Consider the following 12,487-nt stretch of genomic DNA (forward strand, 5'->3'; position numbering starts at 1 on the left):
TCTTCGCCTTTGCAGCAACTTTGTGTACATGAAGAGTAAAATTGAGGTTAGGAGAAAAGTACACCCCAAGCTCCTTATTCCTCTTTGACTGTCTCAATAGCATCAACATTATCATTCTTGTCATTTGAATGCATCTGATATTGATGGCGAGGATTTTTACAACCATGGTGCATAACATGACATTTCCCATGATTGAATTTGAGCTGCCATATCAGGGACCATCGTAGGGGTCCCAAACATTTCATTCAAGATTGTAGAACCCTCTTAATTATTGTGAATTTGGCAAACATAATCACCTTTTTCTTCTTCTCTTCTTCTTCTTCTTCTTCTTCTTCTTCTGCTTCTGCTTCTGCTTCTGCTTTTTCTTTCAGTACTTTGGGTGGTAGCCTATAGTACAGGCCACCATAACCCCGGGGCGCTCCTTCACACAGTTTTGTTGCAGTAAATGGCCACCATATTTGGGGTTGATTGAGCATACTATAGGTACTGGTTTTAACTCCGTGGAATTCTCTTGACCCAGAAAGGTTAAATTGTCGCTGTTGTGCATGTTTTTCACCCAGAGACTGCAACTGGTGGACAATGGATAAAATGAAAGTGGTGAGCAGCAGACTGGCGAGGGGGGCCTTCCTGGCAGTGGGAGTTCCCTATGTAATTGTCATCGTGACCAATCTGGTCCGAGGATGGCCATGCAGTCAGGAGGGGGAGGACAGATTCAAACGAGCTCTGCAACCCAACAGAGTTTTGAAGGTCACATATGCCCTGGCCGAGCAATTGAGTCTAGCCAAGTGGCTCCCTCTGTACATCAGGTGGACCTCTTTTTATAAAACCGCAAGCAATGTTGTGAAGGTAAGATGTAATATGAAAATTCACTTTTCTAGCAAAATGAAACAGCACTTGACTAAACGCTTTCAGAAAGTAGGGGAAATAATTGCTACCCTTAACATAATTTCAGTACTCGGTATCAAGTTGATGGAATGTGTAATTTTCATGAAAAATTATTTTTTTATGGAAACGCCCTTAATATTATCTTTATATTGTTGTCCACACATGACATCATAACTTCTAGTAGTCTCCTCCTCCAGCGGTTCCAACACCAAAACTTTAAAAATTTGTAACTTTTGCATTCATTGTCCGATTTTCCTCCAACTTTCACTGATGTGTTCTACTAATGTTGCTGCTTTCACTCAATCTACATTTCTCTTTTGGTTTTGATTTCCTTTAATCCCGCGGAATTAAAAGCACACAAAACTCTTCTAACCTTCTGAGTGTGAAAAATTAGTCACGCAAAAATATCCACTTTTACAGTATTCTTAAGCTAACTTTTCAGAATGCAGTTGTCTACTCACCATAACAGCTGTATCTGATTTTATTCACTCCATCAAAAAGCTTTGAAAAGCTAGAAAATTAGAATGTTTCATGCATTTCCCACTTTTCTTCTCCAAGACTAGCATATTAATTATTATTGTCTGTGACTCTGGTCTTACTGTCAGCAGTTATACAGCTCTTGTTACTTTCTAGTGCATAATTTTTATTGTTGTTACTTTCTGCACGAATTCCAAAACATCCACTTCTTTCCATGCAGGATATACCTTATGGGAGACACGGCAATGTACTAGACTTATGGATGCCTGAGCTGATGAAAGACCGGAGGCATATAGATTGCACCTTCCCAAACCAGTCCAGTCGTGGATCAAATGGCAGACCCATTATCGTCTTTGTTTATGGAGGAGCTTGGGGCTCAGGTGACAAAAATATGTACAGCCTCCTGGCTCAGCAGATCATCGAGCACTTAGGAGCTGCTGTGATCATTCCAAACTACAGCACCTATCCTAAGGTTAGCATATTTCTCGTGGAATCTCTACAAATCGCTGCATCTTTTGATCCAGGGAGTCAATTGCACATGTGTTGATCATAACAACTTAGGGATGCACAGTCGGACAGTGGACTCCTGTTATAACGAAAGCCTCGGTACCGGCAATTTTTTTTCTTTATATCAAAATTTCTTTATAACCAAACAAATGAACAATACAGAACAAAGAGAAGATAATTTTGCAGCCTGAATTTTTACTTCGTTGTAACCGGAATTTCATTATAACAGTGTTCATTATAACAGGAGTGCACTGTATAAAACATGTATTTGACCTTGTGCACATTTCCGGTTAATACTCAATGACATTTACAACTTTTTATAAAAGGCAAGAACAGCAATAAAGGCAATACACTGTATATACTGTAAAAGTGGAAATTGAAATTTTCGCGCATTTCGCGCAACCAGAAACTAGCGCAAAAATAAAAGCACGCGGATATTTTTGTGTGCCATACGTTCCTGTGCGTGATGTCTTGATTCCGCGGAATTAAAAACACGCGAAACTCTTCTGACCCGGCCTAGCGCGAAAAATAAGTCACGCGAAAATATCCACTTTTACAGTAGTTGCCTGACAAGACTTTTAGTTCAGGTAGATCTTAAAAACAGTTATGTTGCTACATTGTACATTAATGGCTATTATGTCAGAAAACATGGGTCTTGTCTGTGGTCAACTATTTTTTGTTGTTGTCGTTTTTATATAATAATGCATGGACTCAAAATATGTCATAAATATACCTGTGTAAGATAATTGTCTCAAATGTGTCGTATGCATTATTTTTGCATTGTTTTGATACAGGGCACAGTCCCAGAAATGGTTGAAGATCTCCATGATACCTTGGCATTCATCCAGTCGCAAGAATTCTGTCAGTTAGCTCCCGGTGCTAACCAGCAAGAGGTCATTCTCTTTGGCCATTCAGCCGGTGCCCACCTATGTGCTCTGTCTTCCATAGACTTGGCAGAGGGAAAAGCAGCTGCTCTCTCTGTGACACCATCAGGAGCATCAGTTACTGCAGACAGGAAAGATCACGAGGGGCTCGCTGCTGACAATTCCCAACACTGCTCACATGAAGGTATGTCCACATGTTGATTTCACAGACCCTGCTTTTAGTTTCACTTGCATAGCGGAAGTGAGACATAGGCATCACATTATTTTTCACAGCTGTGAGCTTGACCACAAATTCACACCACAGTACATTACCTAGAAATGCTAGTCAAGTTTGAATATTAATGAAGTCAGACAAGGTCAAAGGTCAAAAGGTCAATGATCTTTACCTGATAAGCACCATACTCACAGTATTGTGGTGTACTCTCAATAACTTTCCACAGCGTTGAGCTATGACCACAAAACTCGCTCCACAGGCACATCACCAAATTAAAGATGCCGGTCAAGTTTGATTGTTAATGAAGTCTGACATGATCAAAAGGTCAATGAAATTCATGGAAAAACATGATGCTCACAATGTTGGGGTGAGCTTTCAATAGCTCTCCACAGCTTTGAGCTATGACCATGTTTATTCAGCCTTTTCAGATCTTTATGACATTCCCCTGCTTGGAAGCTGTGACAAGTTACCACTTCAAACCATACAAATTGCAATATGCAGGCAAGACATTGCTCAGGTGACATTTGTCTTGTGTTGTCGTGAACTCCATGGGGCAAGTCCATATGATAATGTACGAGTAGTTTAACGATACTAGATAAAGATTATTTTGAAATATTTCCTTTGTGTAGACAGGGCTAATGGTCGATCCTTGATTTGTTGTCAAACTCAGTGAATCAAAATATAACTTAAGGGCCATGTAATGAAGGTAAATATTGATGTTTTGTGTGAAGCAGTCGCCTGTTTGGCAGTCAAAGTGCTCTATTATTTTTTAACCATTAAAAGATGTGTTCAAGATGAAATTCCAGACATTCAGCAACTAATCAGAGCTTAAAAGTCAAGACCTTAATGAGATATGAAAAGAATCATACAATGATTGATTTTGGTACCATAGATGTTTGTGTTATGAATGATGAGTAAGTATTAGAAGAAGGAATGTATTTCAATTATAGCTGAATAATTGTATGGCAGATAGATTCAGAATGATTGCTATACTGGGAAAGAAATAAAAGGACACAATAATGCCATATCATTTACAGATTGACTTGATATGTCATCCCCTCATCTGATTTCCTTCACAGTGGCAGGAAATTCTGAATATGCTAGTGCGTTGCTGTCATCTGTCCGCGGGGTTGTAGGATTAGGGGGTGTGTACCACATCATGGATCACTACCATCATGAATCTTGGAGGGGCGTGGAGGATCTCTCACCAATGTGGCAGGCCATGGGGGGCATGGACCAGTTTGATGTGTTCTCACCTGTCGAGAGATTGCGCAAGATGACACCTGACCAGCTCAAAAGGTAAAAGTAGGGACAGGCATAGGATTAGCCGTGGGCCCTGTTTTATGAAGAGTTATAATTGATTTTATAGTTGATTTCAATCATAAGTCTATGGCAGCCTGTGTGTTCATGAAATTTAAAATCGATTATATCTTTTGATAAAACTGGGCCCTGATACTGTGAAGAGACAACAGATGCATGCAAACCCATAAGGTCCCTAAGGTTGAAAGAAAACACTGTGACAGCTAAAAGACTGTAGTAATATTTTGCTACCACTTCCAGCATATTCTCTTTTTTTTTATAGAATGGGTAGCGAGAATCCTGCAATCTCATTGGTCGAGAGCTATGTGTTGATTTTTACTGGCCGCACGCTGAGTCACAGTGGTAAACATGTTATCGCGCACTTGTAGCAAGAGTATGTGTACTTGTAACAAAGGTTTGCGCACTAAGCAAGCGTTCGCGCACTCAGTAAAAGACGCCTATTGGCTAAAACAACCATGCATCAGTTTTTACTGATGTATGGTACTGATGCATGGTTCTGAAGAGAAACCATGCGTCCAGTAAAAACTGATGCATGGTTTTTGGACTCTCGTCTATGGCAAGCCAAAAGGAAATGCATCCAGTTTGTTATCGGGTAACACGATAGAAAAACGGGTTTTTGGCAAGAAAATTACCCATTCTATTAAACAGATGACGCACATGTCTTTTCGTGCATCAGTCGGAATATAGTGTGCATGCGGTAACTATGGAATTTAGCCTAAACCCACTCGGCTTCGCCTCGTGGGTTAAGCATTCCATAGTTACCTCATGCACAAAATTCCGACTGACGCACTCAGACCTGTGCATCATTTGTATACTTGTTTAACCCTCTTTGTACCACATTAATTTCCTGTCCAATTGTTATGTGTTTTCAATTTGTGCACATTTGACTTATTGGCACAGAAAGAGTTGAGAGAAAATCATCTACTTACAAACACTTTCAGCTGAACAATTTTTACTCTTGTGATCTCTTCATTCTACAGGCAGACACGATGTGTAAAAAGTGCATCATTAAACTGCTTGTCTTGCTTGCACCTTCTTGTTCAAATAGCTTGCCGCCTTTTTACCTCATTCATGGGACCAAGGACTCAGTTGTGCCTCCTTCAGCAAGCGAGAAGTTTGCCACAGTGCTGTCGGATCAAGAGGTGGACGTAACCTTGAAAATGATCGTGGAAGGAGGACACGCCGAGCTCATCATAGATGCCATGGACAGCAGCCGCAAGTTCCATGACGCTGTGATAAATGCACTGACTGAAATGAGAAACAGCATCCTTAAATGTGACTGAGGCCTTGAAGCTGTTTCCATCCTTTAAAAAAAGTGTAATTTGAAATGTATGTCGTTCCTTAAAATCTACTGTGAGCCAGTTCCATTTTGATTATAAAAAAGAGATTTAAATTTAAGGTGTGAGGATTGGAGAAAATACAATATGCTTTGATTAATTTTGATAAATGCAGGCCTATAGTTTTTTCTGTTAACATTGACAATTAATGTTCCGTGACACTACAGCCACCCAGGAAGAATTCTTTATTTTGCCGATAGTTGCGGGTTCTACACTTTGTAACTTTTATAGCAAAAAGTTTACTCATTGATTGAAGTTTACACTAATAACAATTGGTAAAGAGAAGAGTATAACCGCTTTTTGATACTTCTGGGCTTGATCATTCTCTTCGTATTCCAAATTTCCAAGTCCAAATTTCATTGTATCATATTGTCCTGATCCGTCAAAACTCCTTGTCAAAATTGGACCAAAAAAGAATAATAAATCAGTATTGAGGGATAGATCATTCATTGTCTTGCAAGAGGTTTCTCTTTATCTCAAAGAATTATCATTTAAAAAAAATTGGAAACCTAAATCACCATCTCAACTAAAACTGTACCATCCCTTTATAAATGGGGCACTGCCTATTCTTTCTTGGGTATGTATAGGCCCTAAATACATTTTGTTTCCTGTCCTTTGACAGTGTTAAGATGCAATCATTGAGATTTTATACCTCCTTCACTAAATGTGCAATGCCATTTCTGTGACTTCTATATTATCCCCTTTCATGACATAATTGTGTTGCACACATAGGCAAAAATCCTGTTGAGTATTTGATATCATGCTGAAAGGCTTCAGCACAATAATGATGCAGGGTTTGTGTTCAGTGATTAATGGCTAGGAGTTAATTTCTTGTGCCTAACTGTTACGAGAATTTATTGCATACAAGTATTACAGATATGCATGTTTTTTAAGGAGTTTTGTATGAAAGCGACTTTAATATATTTCCTTGAGCAAATTTTTATGGCTTGTAGGATTATCAGACGATTATTAGTTGCATTTCACAAATCATACAAGTTTGTTTTTACCAAGGGGTGTTATGAGTTTTTGCATGTATTCAGGCATGCTGGAATGTAACATTTTATTTACAAGATGTTGTTTGATTTATTTCTGACTATATTATCAATCAAGCTTCCGCTAGTCTCCATTACTCCTGTCAGTTCTTTTATAATCTGTTTCAAACCATGAGTTTGTCAAAGCTTCAATACAAACTGACAATTTCTTTTACAAAAAAGCCATGTCATAGTTCGTCTGATGAGACATGAACAGTTCTTTTTAAGCAGATGACACATTCAAGCTTCGGTCTTCGATCAACATTTATTAACATACATGTGAGTAAGAGGACAGTGATAGTCATTAATTATAATACAGTTCGACCTCGATTATCCGGCCATGTCGGGACCGGCGCTCATCTGGATAAGCATATTGGCCAGATATGGGAAACACAATGTTAATGTATATAGCTGCCGTCCAAGCTGCCGTCCCAGTGCACTGACAGCTAGGCAGGTAGCGTAATCACGTACCCCGCAACGGTGTTGTAATCTATGCTAGCCTGCGCAAAATTGTAGTCCCTTCTTCACAAAAATAAAGTATATCTTTATGTGAAAATCATACATGTTTTACCTCATTAGATATTGAGAAACCTATCATGCACATCTTATGAAATTAGTGAAATAGATCCATGAAAAGATGTTAAAGTCACTGTTTTTTCTCAATTTTTGGATGAAAAAAAAAGTCCTTCACTGCGTGAACGTGTCCGGATGATAGAGATTTCCGAATAAAAGGAGGCCGGATAATCGAGGTCGAACTGTAGTTGAAGAGTAGGGCAGTTTAACTTCAATCCATATTGCCCTTTCATATCAGTCCATCAAGTTAGTTGTCTAGTCTGCTCTTATAAACCAGAGGGTTTGAGATGTGTACTGCCACACCTCCTAATGCCATAACAATGCAAAGTTCTTATACTATTCATTTTGACCTGACAATTTTTATAGTGTGTGTGTGTAACATAAAAGGGAATACATAAACTTGACGTTTGCATAATATTTGATTTAACCAGTTGAGGACGGACTGATTTTGCTACAACACCCATTTCCCATAGTTACTTGCCCGAGTATACTCACGACTCGTCCTGAACGGGTTAAACTGTGAATGTCCCTTCTACTTTTTTTTTTTCATTTATAAGTATGCCAAATCAGCAGAATTGTTTTTGCAAATGCAGTTGAACTTCCACTAGTGCATGTATTTATGTCTTAAAGAGTATTTGCCTTTAATAGCTTGTTGAAAAAGAGTTTTACTCAGCAAGGATATGGATGATTGAAGCTGTAAAATGTCAGATCGGCACAAAATAAAGCAGTACTATGGCATAGCAAAAATTGAATACAATACTTTATCATTAAAAGCATAAATATTCTAATACATGTATGTGTACTGTGCACTGGTTTTGATTCTTTTCCAAGTCCATTTGATACCCTACACTGTTGAATAGAACAACCAAGGAGGTCTAAGAGTTGGAGTTCCAACTGGGTGTAATTATCCAAACAGTTGTCAGATTTCTATTGATGTACAAAAGAATTTCACAGGTGCATTTGTGCCTTTGATGATTGATGTTCGACACCGCTGTCTTGCTGAGCAATCTGAGGTTTCATTTTGAACGTTAACATAATGTTGGCCATATTTTGCTTATTTATTTATTAAATGAAATGAAATTTCACTTAGTGATAAAGCATGTAAAGCAAAAGTCAATCCCGTCCAGAAATTAAGTGCAAAAGTGTAAATCAGAGCTGTATCATGTAAAAAAATGTTTAGAACTGTACCATCCTGGAAAGCCGGTTTTATCACTTTTCCACTTTAATTTCCACAAATTAAACTAATATGGCATAATCTTTAAGTGTAATTCTTTATTGATAGATGTATCAGATTAGTGCCCGGGTATGCCCAGTGGAGTAATTTTCATCTTTATTTCAGCATTTTTTGCACAATTTCTATTTGCGCATCCTCGTGTCTGTACCACCTGCCTTTTATAAGAAGGGATAGCGAAAAGTAATTACCATCACAAAGACATATCTTCCTTAGAAAGTGGCTGATGATCATGCAATGAGATACAAGTCAATTGTCTTCCTACAATGTATCTGCATGGCAGATCCTGTTTGGCACATGCTTCATATATTTTTGAGCGGTGGCATCAAACATCTTGCAAAGGAAATAAGACGGTTGTGACTCCATTCTCTTGAACCTCCTTGGAACAACACACTGCAGTTACCTCTTCCATCATGCGTTTCTGAGTAGTATGATGTGTGTAAGTTTTATGCATACATTATTTACATGCAATGTAGCATCTATCATTTTGGATATACACATTATGCATATATATCCATTTTGGATATACACATAATGTGTATATAAATATGTATTAATGAACCTACAGGTATGATCACCTGCATTGATACCCTTTTCTAACATCTTGATCTGAACAAGCATTGAGCCATTTCCTCCTGGTCCTCTGTTGTAAACCATCATAACCACTGTTGCTGATGTTGCTAGAGATGAAGCACTGCACGAAAACACTCAAGTTTGACTGCAGGCTGCAGAGCAATCAGTAACAGTTGACCATACAGTAAATGCCAGGAACACACACACACACACACACACACACACACACACACACACACACACACACACACACTCACACACTGTGTACACTGGCTCATGGGTGGAAGTCCATAATGAAGGGAACTGAACCAAAATGGCGATGGTCAAGCATTGTAATATTTTTGTTTTATTTTTGTTTATTTTTTTGGTTAAAGCAAAAGTGCCGTTTTTGTGTGAGACAACACGATTTTCCAGTTGAGATTAAAAAAAGCCATGTCCACTTAGGCGAGTTGTTGGCTTGTAAATGCCAACTTTCATCGATGTCTAATATATTAACTATCCAAGAACTACAGCTACAATGTCAATGTATTCATATTTGCTAGTGTGATAAATGTAGTTGTAGAGTAGCAGCTTTAGCTAGCACATGTACAACAATAAAAGAACAGACACATTTTGATATTTCATTTCACGATGCATAATTTATTATTTCAGAAGTACACTTCATTTACTACTAAAAATCACACTAGACATCATTTGTTTTACAAATGACCAACACATTACAACTGGCAATCTTGTGACAATACCACAAATACCTCCAACAACATGGGAAGTCAAAAAATAATCTTCACTTAAACACAAGACCAGAGATGTCTTTTACATTCAAGGCCTGTGAAATCATTAAGATTTAAATCTCTGTTTAAACACATGCTACAATATACATGTATAAACATATATATTTTTCTTTGCCCCACTGCACAATATTGAAAGGTAATGTGCTTTACCCCATCTCCATCTACAAAGAGTGGGTGGGGGACGGTACAGCACCTTTTTCAAACTTACTTGTGCTTTGGACAGGACAAGATTAGTTTTGGTCAGAGGTGCAGGGGTCTTGTAGTTGATTATCCTCAACTCACATGTAACTTGTCAGGCTTTCAGTAATGAATGACATGTTTGCTGTATATTGTCTGTTGGGTGAGGGAGGGAACAGCACCTGTTTCAAATTTACTTGTGCTTCGGACGGGACAAGATTAGTTTTGGTCAGACGTGTGGGTGCCTTGTAGTTGACAATCAGTAACTCACACATGAAGAATTTGTCATGCTTTCAGTAATGAATTACATGTATGTTGAACCTTTAATGCCAAAATCATTGAACTTTACACCGCATATTTTATCAAAGTACATCTATATCAATGTCATCCTGTTTGAACTATTGATGACTTTTCAAGGAAATTAACATTTACAGAGAGGAAGACCTAAACAAATGGATTAAAAGCCCCGGATTAAAGCATTTGGACTAACAGCAGTATAATTTTCTTACTGACAGTAATTGCTACATTGCACAACACTTAGCAAAAGTTCATGAGAAGTAGAACTCTCTGACCAATCCCAGAAATTCGCTGTGATTATGCTGGTCACATTAACATTTATTATGTTCACGATGTAAACTTTCAAGGCTTGCCATCGTACACCTGAAAATCATAATTACAGTGCACTCCCGTTATAACGAAATGCTCGGGACCGGCAGTTTTCTTTCGTTATAACAAAATTTCGTTATAACCGAACGAATACAATATTTAACGAAAACAAGGAAACCACGTATATATATCATATTCTGTTTGCTGAATACTCACCATACACTGGAAAGCTATGTGAGATGTGATGGGATAACTGTATTATGATAATAAACGCAAGTTCCCCTCAGAAACTGTGCATGACACAAGGAGCGAACACACACAGTGGTGTGAAGCATTCACCCATGCAGAGACGCTATATATGCTTGTTCTGCTACGTGTTTTTGAAAGCAATTCCCATTTCGTTATAACGGAGCACATTTCTTTTGTTTTTCTTTGTCTGTGACGCTCGGAAAAGACTTCGTTATAACGGAAATTTCGCTATAACCGTGTTCGTTATAAGCGAATTTTGTGTCATAGACTTTAATGGTGATAATTTTGGGACCAGAAGATTTACTTCGTTATAACGAAATTTCGTTATAACCGTGTTTGTTGTAACGGGAGTGCACTGTATAAGACATAAATGGAGGTAGCACTCTATATGGCTCAATACCAAAGATAATTTGAGTGAAATTGACCATCACAGTGATTACCATATTATAATGATCTAGTCACATAATATGGAATCATTAGATTTCTCAAAGTAGTTGAAGTGGACATGTTTCCATTCCATTGGGAACCAGGCTGCCATATTGCTTGATGTGAATCTTGGTTGGTAAAATGTCACAAAGCTTTCTCAAACAACTTGTTGAGTGTGATTGCTAGGACTGCAATGTTATATTCTCATATATTGCATTCCTCTGGAAGAGATTTTATTCCAACAAGCCATATTGATGTAAAATCACATTCTGTTATATGATTCCATTGGTGTCTGACATACTTGGGACATAAACAGTCAAGATTTTTCATAATGAGAATGACAAAGGGCACATGAGTGAGATTTTAAAAACATAAAAAACTAGAAAAGCATTCTGAGAGCACAGACCTCCTCCAAGCAGCTACTTTCCACAGATGATCTTGTTCTTCCATAGAGATCAGTGATTTCCACCCATATGTATGCATGCTGAAAAATCACCCAATTTCCCAATAAAGAAGCCTTTTTTACGTAATGAACCTCAGCTGTGCAGCACACCCTAGCAGAAACTAGAGAACGCACTTTAGTGCGCGTATGAAAACCTGAAAAATGCGCAGCTTGAACTCTCAAGTTCATCAACCCTCCCTGCCAAAATATCGAAAATCCTTCATAAAATCCATAAAAATTTCCAGATCACTACCAAAATTTAATCATCTGTTCCTTGTGTCATTCTCAACCTTTCCTGCAAGTTTCATCCAAATCTGTGCACAACTTTTTGAGTTATTTTGCAAACGGACAAACCAACGGTACTGAAAACATAACCTCCTCCCTTGGAGGAGGTAACGAACAAACTTTAAAGCAACTTCGTCAGGGCCAGTAGTACTATCTGTATGGAAATATCTAGAGTCGTCTTATTGCAGCATTGGGCAAAGCCCCCTTGACTATTTTGTGTCTAACATGCGATTCATGGCCTAATGTAACAGTCAGGTACTGTTTTAAACCTACACATCTTTGTTACTCATATGGCAGGTGCCTTAATGTTCAAGAATCTTGGTACAGGTATATAGATTGAAACATTTTTGGCCACCATATTCATATCCAAAATGTTGGCATCATACAAATATGTGTAATAACAAGTGAATATCAAGGAAATTTGGACAAGATGGCTGCATGGAATGGTGTCATTTCAACATTTTACTTGTTGTCAAAAT

The 12,487-nt window shown here is 38.1% G+C and overlaps 1 protein-coding gene across 1 annotated transcript; it reads left to right on the top strand.

Moving 5' to 3' along the window:
• Positions 1–566: 566 nt before the first annotated feature.
• Positions 567–6,551, top strand: LOC139736968 (uncharacterized). The gene is made up of 5 exons (XM_071647642.1): positions 567–846; positions 1,583–1,834; positions 2,664–2,949; positions 4,047–4,266; positions 5,336–6,551. The coding sequence occupies exons 1-5, from the start codon at positions 580–582 to the stop codon at positions 5,568–5,570; spliced, it is 1,260 nt and encodes a 419-aa protein (XP_071503743.1). The 5' UTR covers positions 567–579; the 3' UTR covers positions 5,571–6,551.
• The last annotated feature ends 5,936 nt before the right edge of the window (positions 6,552–12,487 follow it).

The sequence above is a fragment of the Diadema antillarum genome, unplaced genomic scaffold (genome assembly GCF_040938485.1).
Source record: "Diadema antillarum isolate AM-2024a unplaced genomic scaffold, OU_Dant_1.0 seq00000674_RagTag, whole genome shotgun sequence".
In the NCBI taxonomy this organism is placed as follows: domain Eukaryota; kingdom Metazoa; phylum Echinodermata; class Echinoidea; order Diadematoida; family Diadematidae; genus Diadema; species Diadema antillarum.